The 16688-nt window shown below is 36.5% G+C and overlaps 1 protein-coding gene across 3 annotated transcripts in view; it reads right to left on the minus strand.

The window, feature by feature from the left end:
• The window catches only part of Gdap2 (ganglioside induced differentiation associated protein 2), a 101596-nt gene that overhangs the window by 36412 nt on the left and 48496 nt on the right, over positions 1-16688 (minus strand). Inside the window, exons 1-7 of one of the 3 annotated variants that reach the window (XM_022071929.2) lie at positions 12575-12820; positions 11591-11779; positions 10865-11007; positions 8782-8914; positions 7846-7955; positions 7021-7260; positions 1741-1909 (exon numbers count right to left, since the gene is read on the minus strand). In XM_022071929.2, coding sequence (XP_021927621.2) covers positions 1741-1909; positions 7021-7260; positions 7846-7955; positions 8782-8914; positions 10865-11007; positions 11591-11775 — 980 coding nt within the window. In that variant the 5' untranslated portion in view covers positions 11776-11779; positions 12575-12820. Of the gene's footprint in view, positions 1-1740; positions 1910-7020; positions 7261-7845; positions 7956-8781; positions 8915-9802; positions 10016-10864; positions 11008-11590; positions 11780-12574; positions 12821-16688 lie in introns of those variants that run through there. The other 2 variants (XM_022071927.2, XM_087354834.1) reach the window with 2 other exon arrangements.

Below are 16688 nucleotides of genomic sequence, written 5' to 3' on the forward strand. Positions count from 1 at the left end.
CCACTGGCTATAAAAATGTCTTAAAATATTCTATCCAGCAGGTATTATACAGGGATAGCACCTCCAGAAAACTGCCTAATATGAAACACGCGATATATTTTATGACATGATCATCTAACTTAATATAAGTTTGGTTTTATTCAACCTTTACTGCATGGGGATAAGAGATTTAAACCCCCTTATTATGAAGCTGTCAGCCAGACTTTAACTTTGGGGTTATCAGATTATCAATATTTTATTGCATATATGTGGTGTCACGCAGACAATAAAGGTTAATAACACTTTAATTAATTCAGATTACGTAGTGCTAAATTATAGGATGATTTGTGAAAAATTAATTGGCAAGGACAAGGAAGGAAGCAGTCATGGCCAGCTTAGCCTTGAATGACTGAGGAAAACCACAAAAAATCTGTTATTATAGTCAGTCTTCAGGCTAATTCTTGAACCCGGGACTTCCCAAATATGAACACAAGTGCAAATCACTTAACCATGGTGTTCAGTCACAGACATAGATTCAATGTACTTATTCATCCTTAATCCTACACACTTCCGTAACATAATGTAAACATTTTGAAAATGTAACTAATTTCTTCAAATGTATATGTCTATTTTGTTTCAACTGTGCTCTGGAATGACGGCATTATCAGACATGCTTCTAAAGTAATAAATGCAATGAAGTGACAATCTGTATTCAATAAAAAACAGGTTGGCTGAGGAGCCGGTTATGCTAAAAGAGAATTCTTTATCACCTGAGCAGACTATATAACATTCAACAACAAGAATTAAAAAGAAGGAAATTATTATGTCATTATACCAAAATTTATCTGCAGTGCTCCAAGAAGTAAAATAATTTCTATTTCCCTTTTCTCCTTCTTAAAACTCTCTCACTCCATGGAGCAGAATCAACGCAAGAAATTCCCTACCTTTTGCGGCACACAAAGTTTGACAAGAACCCGCCAATGGTCCCTAATCTGAGACACGAATCAAATTCACACCCTACTTCCATAAGATCCGTTTTAATACTGAAACTCCAATCTTTGCCTCGGTCTTCCGAGTGTTGTTTACGTCCCTTCTCAAATGTGACGAGAAATGGGAAAGCTAAGAAATGAGCGATCATGGAATTACGCTGGAATGAGTGAGAAAATAATAAACTTTGTTCCTGAGGTTTAGATTAATATCAGGCACCTCCAAAATACAAGCCACACTTATTTAGTGCAAGCACTGTTAGTTAATTACAGGCTTATTAAAAACAGCATAAGTAGTTCAAACCTTATCACTTTTGATTTTAATCCTCTTCTAAGCTCTTAAGGCCATTTCATTCTGAAGAATATTTTATTTTCAGTTTCAAATGATTTTACGAAAAAAATATTTAAAATAGCTCAATGCCTAATTTTACACTGAACGTATCAGATTCAGCAATAAAATACAGAAACACAAGGAAAATACAACTCAGAAAGATAAGCAGTGAATTTTCTGTCAGAAACTTTGTGGCTTATATTTACATTTGATCACCCTACATTATGCTGCAAACACAATCTGTGCGGTAAAATTATTATTTGACTTGGGCACAAGCCTAGGGTTTAGGAGTTTCAGTGAGTGTGTAAGTCACTGTCTCACTTGCCTCTGAAAGGCAATTCAGGACATGGCGTCAGCCCTGAAGGTGTGTACAGAAAATCAGATGTTACCCAAATAAAACAGACAGCCAAGTTGCATAATATAAATCATGAAACATGCGCCTACCTTTCCTTGTTCTGCATCTCCTTAATCATCAGTTCACTTATAGGATCAGTCTGCGGTCGCTCCCCGAGGAGCCTCTGTTGGTCCAAGTCACCCTGCATCTGGCTGAAGGCGTGTTCCCCAACAGTTACTGAAGTTTCAAGTTGCAAAGAGAGGTCAATTGATTCCTCACCTACAAAAAAAAAGATATTTCTTAGATACAAAACTTCAATGAGTCATTTACTTTCTTCCAGACTTTAATTAATGCCCATACATAAAATATAAACACAGGAGTATAATATTAAAGAGGTTTTCACAGATATAGGGTATGAAGTTGGAGATTGGATTCAACAGGCACAGAACACGGTGCAATGGCAAGTTTTGTCATGACAGATGTAAACTGCCAGGTCTATGAAAAGCAAAGAATGTTTGGACTAGTTATCAACTTTTCGACAACACCATTAGATTAACTACAATATTTACCAGTGCAAAATTATGTATTAATGACTAAGAACATATTTCCTACCGTTTAAAAATTCAGTCTGTATAAATGAACATGTTACACCCCACACATTAACACCACGTAAACCATATTTCACTGTATCAGTCCGTCACAATCTGTGACTTTCTTGTTTGACAATATAAACAAAAATTTGAATACCCAAGTTAAATGTCACATGTTGAAGAAATTTACCATTTCATTACCACCAATACACAGCAAGTTACTTAACTGTAAACTTAAACAAATGCACATCAGACAGCCACTATAAGAATCCTAACTTAAATAAACTATACAAACAGCACAAGTCAAATTAAGAATGACCTTCATGAATGACAAACAAGTATCGGCACGTCTTGGTTGCAAATGCGACAAACTCCAGCCAGCCACATCAAATACAGAGCCTGCTGACCACTTTGCCACGACCTAAACCAAGAGAACTTTATTTCTGATACTTATTATTTAGAATAAAAATCTGGTAAGACCTTAGTTAATTCTGTACAGCTACGATCCAGGACTTTTCACCATGAAAGGTGTACCCTAAATCTACAAAAACATATTTATAACCCAATATCACATCGATTTCCATGTATAAGAGAAAAGAAATTAACATCTTTAAATCCACAAACTTAATGGTAACAGTTTATGCACTCAACACAGCAGAAAAAGTGACTTCAAATAAAAATGTCTTCTACACCAAATTACGCTTCTCAGGTTACAATGACTAACAGTTAGAAGACAGGCTCAAAGATGGAAAAAATACCAAAATAAATCTCAAAATAAACAGGGTATGAGATGTGGACTTCATTCAACAGACTCCAAGACAGGGTCCAATGCCACAGTCTTTTAAATACGAGCCTTCGCATTGCACAGATGCAACGTAATTTCATGACCAGATAAACTACAATCAACTTTTCAACAAATACCCTACACCATGGAGTTAATATCATTAAATGTTGTTTCAAGAAAAACCAAATTTCTACACTGTACAGAAGATATTTTGTTATTTTTAATATAAGATCAACACAACTCAATATAATAAATTTCTTAATTTCTTCATTCTGCTCATACCCAAAATGAAGAAAATTGAATTCATGCCTTTCATACTGTCCACGCCTTGAAAGAATTATAAGCAGAGAATATTAACAGACCTGCGCAAATGTACATTCATAAACACACAAGCAGAAAACAATTTTAAAACGCGGCATTACCTCAGTACATTTCTTTATAAGAAACAAAAAAGCGGGCGTCATCTGACACAGTCTTACTCAATTCAACACACGTTCAGAGATTACACATAACACGCTAAGTCCGACTGAGACACATTAATGTACCTGTCAAAGACGTAACAAAACTATCCATTAAACCTCAAATCTTACATATCCATTATGGTATCTCAATTTCAAGATATGGATTATCTATAATACCTATGACAGTTTAGTCAATAAAGTAGCTACTGACTGGATGATTAGGTTGAATCCTGACAGGGATCCCAAAAATATGTGTAACCAAAACATCCAGAATTATCAATTAATATATTTTCTTTATATTTCATTAAACACAAAAGCTGCCTCAAAATATATACAAAATAAAGGTGTAAACTTTAATGAGTCCACAGTTTTTGTTATATAAAACTGTACGCACAATGGAATTTAAGAAAAAAAAATTACGTTGGGCCGATGCAAACCAAAACTGTCTCTCCAACATGAAATACCAAATTTCATCAAAATACAGCTAGAAGTTTCAGGGATTAAACATGGAGACCGACGGATATAAAATTAACTTTCTGGTAAGCTTCTATTTTAGACACTTTGTGCAGAGAACACAAAAAATCCAGCATTCTACCTTATTACAATGATTTTAACATATTTTCAACTTTTAAAAATAAATTAAAGTTTCCATATTTCAAATGAATTCATACCTGTAAACAACTCTATTCATTCATAAAATATGTTTAAATGCAAGTTGGTTTTAAATGTTAAGAAAAACAGCACAGAGTTTTCAAAATTTGGCAAACACTATCGAAACGTCACTTCGATATACTTACAAATATTGGATGATTCTGTCAAGTTCATCTCAGCGATGATACAAATTACTAAAACACTATAAAGGTTATCTTCACCTGAAAACGATAACCATACAGCCTGTGTTATGCTGAAAATCACGAATTAGGCAAAGTCTCTATTAGCAGTGGTCACACACTCTCAACTGCGCACCTGAAGCTAACACACAGTGCTACAAAATGGACTTTAGAAAGACTACAGATTTGCTTGTCTGAGTGACTGAGTCAGAACAAACAGAGAGACAGAGAAGGAACGTAAAGGATGACATCAACTGTAAACAGGTGTGGTTCAACTGCTGAAGCCATAGAAAGGCTCTTCACACTACAGGATATAAGCTTACTTAATTCCAACAGGATGGAAGCAACTCAAGTATGAAACTGCCAAATAGCTCAGTAGAAACAATGACGACACAAAAGTAATAACCCAAAATGTCGGATGTTCATACAGAAAGAGAAACGTTACAATTTCCATTTTCCAACATAAAATCAAGAACATATTTTTCAGTACTACGACAATGTTCAGTAATCAACACAACTGACAATTCATAAAACAGATTTAATTATTATTGTATTAACGGCATTAGAATCCCAGAGCTGCAAAACTAAATCCTTTAAATATACACGTAAAATTTAGAATAAAGCGTAAGAGTATAGGTGAAGAAAATGGGTCTACACAATAGTCTAAGGCAGTGGTATTCAACTTTTTTTGTTTGAGTACCCCCCCCCCCCCCCCCAAAGATATAATTTCTCTTCAACTTTGTACCCCAAAAGATGTAGGTGTATAATTCAAGTTATACATAGTATATAATCTACATCTAAATTAAATTTAATTAATTACATTACTGATTAATCATAAAATAAAATATATTTTTTTAAATTTCACGTACACCCTAAGATGTCTTCGCGTACCCCAGGTTGAATATCACTGGTCTAAGGTGCAGAGGGCTAAAAAAAATATTATGAAATGATCTCAATAGAGAGTTATAACAAGTTTCATGTGTAGCAATTAAAAATATTTTACATTTCCACACACACAGACAAAATTCACAACTTTAAGAACAAGTATTAACATTTGAGGAGGCCATGGACCGAATACGGACCGGAGAGCCATAGATGAAGAATTAACATTAGTAACATCAGTATTTGTCAAACTCAGTTTAGCAGAAATCATGGCGGAACTATATATATAACTTCCTCATAATGACCTACTATATTTTGAAAACACATCATAATATTAAAATGTAACAAAATAGGATGATAAATATTTTTCTCTTTCTTCCTCAAACATTTCCATTTTATGTGGGTTATATGACGTTAACACATAAAAATTCATTTCTATGGTACACCGTCCATGAACGCACAAATACAAGCATTTTATATTATGCTAGAAGCAGTAGCCTTACATGTTTTGTACTCAGCAAGAAGGGCTTAAGGCTGGGGCCACACGACCGTACAAAGTACAACCATTGTAACGCACATCGTGACATCCGTCATAGAATTATGATTTGTAAGTACAGACAATACTATTTTTTTTTCTAAATCCCTTCAAGCTGCCAAGGTAATTGGCGCTCGTGTGGTGTCCTCACCTACGTCCGTACAGAAGTATGTCCGTTTCAACGGACGTACTTTTTACGGTGGTATGGCCCCAGCCTAAGTCTACACAAATTACATTTCATTTTTGTCATTATAAAGCAACAAATACAGTATGTCTAAAAAATTGCACACATATTCATGGTAGAACTCAAATTTAACATGTCTCTGTATTATGGTACACATTTAACGTACGGAGTTAGTGACAATTAAAAACTGTAATAACCCGCCCATGATGCAGAACATAATACAAAAGGGTGGAGGTTCACCTGACTTTCGAAACAAATTAATTTTGACTGGTACTGGAAATTCAAGAATGTGTTTAAAATGCAAAGATGGTGGAGACGTAAATTTGCAACTGAGATTCCAACATGAAAAACAATTTTTTTTAAAAATGTGTGTGTAGGGGGGGGGGGCAGAAAATTATGTTATCTGCTGTCGTGATAAGGACTTACCGAGACAGTGTGCGAAGCTTTGCCATACCCATTTATTTTTTTTATTCTATCTCCCATTTGTCCACACTTTTCATCTCACACACACAACCAATTTAACTAATGTTTGATGCTACGCATGGAAAATTCCTCTTTTCAGGGAATTTTGATTGGAAACACATCGTTAATTCTGTAGTGAAAACAGGAGAACACAGAATATCTCTAGTGAAGTTGCCAAATTTGAAGAAATAAGCATTTACAAACTTGATGATTTCTGTCTTCTGGGTTCTTGCGCTGTGTAGTCTGGTCGATGTTTACCAACGTTTCAGAGGTCATACTGCCTCCGTCATCAGGGCGATGAGTATGAAGATTTCTGTCTTCTGGGTTCTTGCGCTGTGTAGTCTGGTCGATGTTTACCAACGTTTCAGAGGTCATACTGCCTCCGTCATGAGGGCGATGAGTATGAAGATTTCTGTCTTCTGGGTTGTTGCGCTGTGTAGTCTGGTCGATGTTTATCAACATTTCAGAGGTCATACTGCCTCCGTCATCAGGGTGATGAATACACAGCGCAACAACCCAGAAGACAGAAATCTTCATACTCACCGCTGTGAAAACCTCAAATCTTACATTCACAAACTTATTATAATTCGTACGTTTTAACAAATTTTTCATCACGTGCTTCACACAATGAAAGCACGCAATGTGATAATAATTGAACTCACCATCTAATGAATGCTGAGGGTTATCAATGATGCGAATTTGTCTATCTGGGAGTATAGGTTCACCATCAGGACCTCCTACATTGGCAGGTAACTGCCATAAAGCTGTTTCTTCCTCTTGTAACGATCGTGGAAAGTACAAGGGGAGCAATACTTCATAAATCCCTACATCGATGTTATCCACCGCAAATATCACAACATCTAAAGAATTTCTGTGCTGTTCCAGGAACCTCCTCACCGTGCCTGCAATTAATTATTAACATTGAAGTCTTGGCAGTGCATACATAATAAATAACAGAAAAGTGTAGTTCTGAGGAACAAGTTAAAAACAACGAAACCAATTAATTTCTGAAATTTAAATTTCTCATAGTGGTGTAGACATTATCTGCAGTCATCTGTTCCGCGATGACACGTACCATTGCAGGTGGTTACCAATATTCATTTAACCTATAATATTACACAGCATCATAACCAGACGACAAATGACACTATTAATTTCTTCCATGTTATTGTATTTTTTCTATGTTAAGCCAATGAGAATATTATTCATATAAAATAAATCACTTACACTTAAACACATTTCTTTTAAACATATTAAATGTGTTCAGGAACTTTCAAAAGAAATTTTATAACATTACTTCTATATTAATCGGAAGTCCAGTTCGAAAGAGAAGATATTTTAAAATTCAATTTATGTTTTTACCCACAATTAAGACAATGTCAGTTATGACAAATATTGGGCCCTAATAACAGTTCATATCAGTCTTTCACATATTATGAAACAGTATATATTTTCATAAACAAAAAAAACTACCAATAAATACTTACGCAATGCTATGTGTGCACCTTCATCTGGAGGGAAGTTCCTCCGAACTGAGTTGATGACGCACACGGCAACTGCAGGTAAATTCAGCTCACAAGCCTTCTGAAGAACATTCCTGAAAATAATACTTCAAGATAAGAAAGGGTCGGCATATTGAAACATGCGAGCCAGACACTGATTTTGTTAAGACTGTTTCTTTCACAGGCCACAGCGAAATAAATTACATTTAAAATTATTGCAATACCGAAATGTTACAAATTTCTGGAATCGAAGGTAATGAAAAATTAACTCCATACTGTTGGCAACTTCACTATTAACAATAGGCAGACACTGAGAGTATTAATAAGGATAAATAAAAGGGTAGAGAAAAGATGGCAAAAATAAGAACCTGTGTAACAGAGCAGGACACGAGCTAAAGAACAACTTAACTTGAGTGGTAAGTTCAAAATAATTTAAATTGTTTGTGTGAGTAAAAGACAACATAATAAATACAAAATTAAATAAATGGCACGGGGCATATTCAAACAGTATAAGAGAAAGATGTGGATATAAACGAAGATGAAGAAGAATGGTACATTAAGACGTAAAATGAATAATTCCCTGCTAAATTTCAACAAGTTTCTTTCTACAGTAGAACATTATTAAGAATCAGTAAAAATTTCTTCCGCCAAAGTTTTGAGAGCAGAGATGGCTCTCGAAACATTGGCGGAAGAAATGGTTCATTCACCATTCAGCCACCTGACGTGGCTGGTTGCCCGGGAGTCTTTCGTCGACTTCGGTCGCAGCGATAGCTTCACTTTATAAATCGGCAGAAAGCTTTGCAATTTTCTTTTTCATTTCAAATGTGTTATGCGATTCGTTAAACAACTAAATGAACTAGATGGAGCACTGCTTTTCCTTGAATCCTAAGGTTCAATAAGTACTATTTAAGAGTTACCAACCTATAACAGGAATGTAAGGTATTCTCTGCTGCTGTTTGGTATTTTATGTTGTACTTTGGGCCAACAGTATGGATCACATATCGTGCTGGCAGATTATGGCCCTGGGTTACTCGTACTTCTCCAGTCCGACATTCTGCAAACAAAAGTGAACACACTACTCTTCAGTAATATAACAAACAATATGTTTAAACACTGATGTTGAATATTTAAGATTCGAAGCTTTCATGACAAATGAATGTAACGAAGTCTTCTTGGGAAATCATCCATTTAAGTGTGGAACTACAATACAGACAGAGACAGTGCCCCAAACATTGGGATCACATCTCCGCACTTACGGCTCATTGCCCAAGAGGACTTCATTGACGTTCAGTAAATTTATTTAATACATTTAGGCCTGGCTATACAATGATCAGACTATTCATGAAGCGAATTTTCCAACATTTCATACGTCTTTGCTCCCTCCACCAACACGGCAATCAATGACCTGATGGAGGCAGTAACGACCTCTGAAACATTGGCACTACAACTTAGAAGACAGCCATCTAGGATTATGCTGTGTAGTGTTGTGATTACCAAAGGTTTCAAGAACAAACAGCTTCTATCTCCAACCCTAATGATAATAGTAACCACCTAACAAGACTAAACAGCATCGTAACTCGGACGACCACATTTTCAATGCGGTGAAAATATCAAGCAGATATCATTTCAGTGCGGTACAGCACAAAAAATCATTTTTATACTTAATTTTACCTCGCTGTTAAATTTGACCTCAAACAAAATTGTTTGCACTCCTGAAACAACAATATATCTGATTTCTGGTGGTCCCTTTACATACCGATAATCAGACGTACTGCACACAAAAGTACTGTAATATCAGAAACCTATAAAGTATTGTAGTTCCTTTACAAACTCACATTTTCAAATGCAGAGATAAGAGTCTTACTACGAAAAGAGCAAAAATTCTCTCTTCTTCCCCACTTCCTCATAGTCCCTCCCCTTTTCTGAAACTACAAAGACTCACCGCTGTATGCTGATGGGACGCTACTATTTTCACTATATTTTCGGTGCATCTATTGCTACAAATCACATTATATACGATACAACATTTTGATTTTGCTCTGGTTCAGTCTCACATGTAACAGGTCCAAAGTTACTTACAGATCTGGTTACTACATTCCTTCAAGATGTTTAAAATCCTGTTAAGGCTTTATTCAGGCTTCATGATATCAGATCACAAAGACAAATATTCCACGCTTCTTAATTGCAATAATACGAATATGAGCGATGACACAGTACTGAATGACGCACAAACCTTAAGCCAGAGCTCGTTATGTTCTTAACCTTTTTAATCCTACCTCATAATACAAATAACAGAGTAAACGTCAGACATATTTCCAACAAGAATGAATATCGCAGTTTTCATACTGCAATCTCATCCTTCCAACGCATTTCAAACCTGCCCTCATTAATTAATTTTGATAAATCGATTAAACATATCTCTATTAAATATTAAGACTTATTCCATAATTCATGAAAATAGCGCGTGCTCACTTGTCAACTCCAAACGTATTCATTCATTTTTTAATATTCAGACCCATTTAATTTATATATTTGACATTAGACAGAAGTCTTACAGAACAAGAAAAATTATTACATCTTCTTCTTCTATGGCTCTCTGGTTCGTATTCGGTCCATGGCCTCCTCAATTCACCTCTTCCATTCGGTCCTCTGTTAGGTCCGTCTGTCCGAGGCTTTGATCGAGGTTTCGAAACATCTTCCTTTTTATGGTGCAAGGTTGTTAGTCTTGCGACCAACCCCCAACCTGGAGGACCAGGGTACCTGCCTTAGTCTGACCTCTCCTCCTCGACCAATCTGGCTAAGGAGGCCCTACCAGTAGCTCTTGGGGTCACTGAGGTACTCAAGCCCCACCACCACGACAAGGTGCAGGTACCATTAAAGAATTATAATCATAAAGGAAGATTTACATAAATAATAGAATGTTATTACTTCTGTAGTAACTATTAAGACAGTGCAAAATACTTGCACAATGGAATTATCAACAAAATCCCTAACATTCACTCACCCTTCACGTCTTGGCGTACCTCCTCTTTGAGTGCTGGTCCAGCTCTGGAATATATCCTATCGCTTATCGAACTCCTTTCTGTCATAGATTCATTGGTGGAGTTTACAATGGCATCCACAGACAGAAGAGAAATATCTCCTGTCCTATAAACAAAATTTACACGCACATGAAAATCATTAAAAATTGAAGAACAGAACTTTCATCAAAATCACAAAAAAATACATCATCCAATGCTCAAAGCAGGAGAAACGACCAAGATGGCTCGTAAGAACCAAAAGAATGGGGTAGAATCATATTAAAACCCTTAGAATGTAAAAGTACAAAAAATAAATACATTAAACGAATTGGTTTGTGTAAAATTTTATAACAAACTTTCTAAAAATCTAATTTTTATACGCTTTATTTTGAACAATGTAATCACTGTAATGTTTTGAGGGTTTAAGTAAATTGGAATATTTACAGACAGTGAATATAAAGAACACTTGGGTGGATGCAGAGACTAGAATAAAAATCCTCTGCGCCCCATCGGGGATCGAACCCCAGTCGTCCAGCCCTTAGCAAGTCCCTATACTGACTGAGCTATCCCGGCTCCTCCGAGTGACCCTGGTAGGGCCACTAAAACCAGTTGGGCCAAAAGGTAGTAGTCCCTGTCCCTCCGACCTGTTGTTTTGAGGTGATGCAACGATAACTCTTTCATTACACCAAAGTTACTTCATGTGTGCATACCACAGCGCTATTTTGTCATTGATCGAAGGGTCGAATGGAAAGGGACTGGTTATATGCTTCTGTTCCTCTCCTATGGCACTGTAGTCTGTCAGGTGATGCACTGGTGGGGTCTGACTCCATCGTTTCAGCGATTCCAATTCCACTACCTCGGCTGCCGTGCCAAGCGGATCCATCACCAACCTCATTCAACTGATTAACAAAACAAGATAAAACACTGTGAATAACTGACAACTGTAAGTTATTAAAATTATTCTAAAACGTACCAAATCTCTTTTTTTAATTTTAAGTACATTCACTTCCATGTCGATTAAGAAATACTTTCAGTAAATACATAACTCGTTGCTGTGCCAATAAGGGTAGAATATAGTAAAATTAAGTGTCAATAACCTAGATAAACTATCAAGAAGCCCAAAGTAGCTGGGGTTTTTAAACACTGTCCAACAGAACCAAGTTAACCATTAAAATAACTACCACACTGTGTTGCTTCATAAGACTTCCTAGGAGACAAGTCACCTTCACAGAACGTCATGTCTTACCTCCTACACTTTGTCAGGGCATACAAAAATACCTAGTTAGAATGAAATATGCATTTTCTTTAATTTATACACGACATATCACATGCAAAATACAAGTGACTGCCTCACATTCCAGAGTTCTCCTATTCAAATTTTGACCTACATACCAGCTATCCTGACTGAAAGTATTTGTGGTTGTTTTTCAGTCCCTCCAGGCAAATTCCAGGAGGATAGTAAGTTCCCATACACAAGGCCATTACTGCTTCCTAACATTTTATTTTAATTTATTACCATATCATTCAATGTTATACCGTCCCTGAATAAATCACAAGAAAAATAAATCAAACACTGCTTGTAGTCCAGTGTACATTTATGTTTTCGTAAGATTAATACGTGTAAATATACAGGATGAGCACGAAATAACTTCAAACTTTCATAATAATAGAGAAAACAAATGCGATGTACTTACAACTTCACATCTACGCCAGTCGATACAAAAAATCTGAAATGTTTTGTACACGATTCACAGAAACTCGATGTTTGTTCCTCGATTCACAAGGAAACTCGTCCCAGACTTTGTGCACAGTCCATAGTGATGGAAGCCATGGTTGTTGGAATTGTTTGTACCAGGAGTAAATGGATACTTGGGCACAGCTATTACAGACCTTCTTCGCTAAATGCAACATCTCTGTTATGGGGCGGCCATTTTCAAAACTAGTGGCATCTAGCAAGGCACGTAACAACAACAATCACGCGGGTCATTTTAAATAAAACTTCGAAATCTCTATCGACTGGCGTGTGTGTTTAGTACTGAGTAAGCCGCATTTGTTTTCTGAATCATTTTGAAAGTGTTAAGTTCTTTTGTGCTCATCCTGTATATTTATACACATTAATCTTACGAAAAAATAAATGCACAGTTGACTATTGATTCACATTGTATTAAACCTGCATCTAAAATCTGCTTGCAACTGCTCAAAATTGTTTTGAAGTTTTAATGTGTATTTCAACTGAAGATAAATCAATATTCAAGCGAGATCACATGTCATAATAAAGAAGTAAAAGTCCGTATACTATCTTATTGGTTGGGTTTTTCAGTTTTACATCCTTGGCCACTGTAAACGTTTGATGTACAACGAAGATAAAAGTATAATCCCGTAAATTCTTATGACTGTGAATAAATAGGTTTAGTTGAGGGAATAATACTGACTTCTGCGAGTATCCGGCTCCAGAAAAATTTCAGCATGAACTGAATTGCAGTGTGACTCGACCAGGAAGCTATAATTAGCCATTGCTTTTTACCAGTACATCGGTTCTCTGAGTTACGTAAGTTAACAAGAAATTTGGCAAGTGTATTTGGTATCATATGCACAAGTGAACAGGCATTTTCATATACGAAATCGAAGTTCCGTTCAACAATTACTGATCTGCACTTGCATGATGTGATGCGAACTGGGATTTCAAATATGGAACCAAATTTTCACATTAAATAAATAAGGTACGTTTTGGGTTTTGATTTTTTTTTAATAATGGTATATATTTGAATGCTCCAGCCCAGACATTTTCCTATGTGGCCCGCCTGCTAGAAAGGTTGAGTACCCTTAACCTCAACAACTCGCGATAAACTACACCTTCGCAAAAGGAAAGCAAGTCAGAGCTTGTACTAGTGGCAAGGTCGCAGACGGCCCCAAGTTAGTTTTCAGCCTCGAGCAGTTTCTCTTACGTTGTGCTTCATGTTTACGCCAACGCGTTTTAAAATCAAGATATACCGTCAGGTTTGTTCACTCAAACTTTACGCATTTTAAAAGCATCTTACAAAAGAGTTACAGTCACGCAACTACAGAGAAAATTATAATGTGTCAGTTTAAGAAACGCTCAATAACAAGCAACCGGAACTCATAACAATGTGAAAAGGATCGACAACTGCAAATCGATACAATAATTCGAGGTCAGGTATCATCTAAAAATACGTCTTACAGCATTTCAGCGTAATCCCGCCAGAGGGCTGCTATGTTTGTAGCTGAAAATGACAACAGTGACTTTCGTTACAACGCATTCTGTAAAAGTTTTAACTCCTGCATATCGCTATCTCAGTTTACTTATTTACAGTTTATTTAACGACGTTTTCAGTTACTCAGATTATAATTAAAAGTTCGAATGTTAGGACTATAGTGAGGGGTAGCTTGGAAATAACAACATGTCTCAAAAACTCCAAAATTCTGTCAAATTGTTCAAACAACGGGAACACTACCCATGCCCTAACGTCGTGACAGATTAATTAGCGCTCCTGTTTCGTAATCGGGACGTTCCGGGTTCAAAGACAGGCCCGGACACTAGCTATACTGAGTTCTCAACCTGAGTCACTCATCACACTGATGATGGAGATAGCAAGGACCTCTGAAACGCTGATAAACTTACACCAGACTACACGTCGCTACAACCCAGAATAAAGCCATCTTCATACTCACCGCCTTAAGAACCTCAAATTGTACCAAGTATTTCGCGGTCTATACAGCTTCATTGTTTAACAGTGACCTTGTTTTCACTACTAAAAAACATTAAATGCGATGAACAATAATAATAAATAGGAATCCCTTACCTCAAACTTTGTTCAATTGTAAGAGACCACGATGTTCACCGGCAATTATCAATTTAATCCAAACTAAAATGGAGTATCACAGATTTCTTAGTAATTCTTATATAAGATAAGTACTTGTGATATTCTAAAACGTTTTTAAGAGCACAATATATGAACAGGTCCCAGTCCGAGAAAAGGATGGAAGGATCCTGTTCATATGGACCTGTCGTCAGACAGAACACTAAATAAATAAATGATGGCCGCGGTGGTCTAGCGGTTAGAACGCTGGCCTTGTAATCCCGGGGTCTCGGGTTCGATTCCCGGCGGTGCCCGAATTTATAACTTGTGTTGGGCAAGGCCGTGGTCTAGGCAACACGGAGTTTTCCTCCGTGGCATCCCAACAATTACTCCATTCACACACAGAAGAAGGCAATGGCAAACCACTTCTGGATCATCTGCCAAGAACGTATATGAACAGGTCCCAGTCCGAGAAAAGGATGGAAGGATCCTGTTCATATGGACCTGTCGTCAGACAACACTAATAATAAAAAAACAGGTTGCCATTGTTGTCGATTTGTTGATACGGATCTTACACACTTTCGTTCCGCTTTTCTGCCGAATGACCCTTCCGTATAGACGTATTTACGTCAAAAAATATATACAGATAAAAGTAGCTGCCATTTTGTCACAAATGGCGTGCTAAATATTCTCTCATGATGAAGACAAATCATTATAACAGAAACGATTAGCCCTATAAGCGTTAATTTTATATGCATCGTACAAACAACACACAATACACTATGGAGTAACCAATAATGTAGTATAAAAGGCTAATATGATGTCTACTTTAATTCGCCGTACGACATCCAAGAGGAGAGTGTACAACACGAGACGCAGTCTGCAGTTCAGTGTGAAAAACGCTCAGAGGCCATGCATACACATCAGCTAACCGGATACTGTATTTTCATCGATTCAGTAAACCCTTAGTGGACACAAACTGTAACTTCCTTCCTATTTTTATCCATTTCTTCACAAGAGTCTCTCTTGAACAAAGAGATAGACGGAAACACAGTGAAATGTCAGGAAAGGAAAATACCGTTTTTCTTTACGTTCAAAAACCGATTCGAATATGGAAATAACGTGTTATCGATATTCTAAATTTTCAAATACGTACACATTTTCTCAAACCAGTTCATTGCTAGTTTCACTGATCTTCATCTTATTGCAGATTACAATCGATTATCCTCACATATATTATGCCTGATCGATAACTATCGAGAAGAATCGATTAATCACTCGCACTTCGATACTTCACCGCGTACTCATTTGTTCGCCAATCCTGCCGGTGCTGGGAAGCCGCACCAATCAAAATCGATTTTTAAATCACCAAACAACGCTCCGTTACTTTGTGTCCAATTTATTCCACGATATCAAATATTTGTCTTTCCATGTTCTTTTTTTATTTATAAGTCAAACACACGCCCATATTTCATTACTTGTTAATGGTATTCGTAAAAGTTTTCATCGGTATGTGCAGATACCATAAGCAAGTAGTTATTTCTGCCTCTGTAACAAGTCCCATAACTACCTTAGTTGAGACACAACTTATTCGGTTAAAATCGAGTGGCATTAGCCATAAGAACCTCTTTATCTCTTCGTAAATTTAAAATATATATATATATATATATATATATATATATATATATATATATGTTCTGTCATTTCCCACTAAACCACACACATGAATTGAAGATCTGTTGTTATTCTTACGTCGAGGACGGCCATCCCTTCCTCTTTATAATGACGGAATCGTTCGAAAAGCCATTTTCCCTTCGTTGTGGCTTACCCAAATGTTATTTGCATCAACTGGAAAGTTTCTGTGATAGTATTTCTTAACTACTATCAAAATGTAATGCATACTTCTAGACATCGTTAAATTTACAAATGACAGAAGAAATTCTCGATTTAAACTCTCGTCACGAACAACTTAAGCGATTAAATTAGCTGT

The sequence above is a fragment of the Zootermopsis nevadensis genome, unplaced genomic scaffold (assembly GCF_977971745.1).
Source record: "Zootermopsis nevadensis isolate Lab colony 2312 unplaced genomic scaffold, Znev_1.0 Znev_ptg000024l, whole genome shotgun sequence".
Lineage (NCBI taxonomy): Eukaryota > Metazoa > Arthropoda > Insecta > Blattodea > Termopsidae > Zootermopsis > Zootermopsis nevadensis.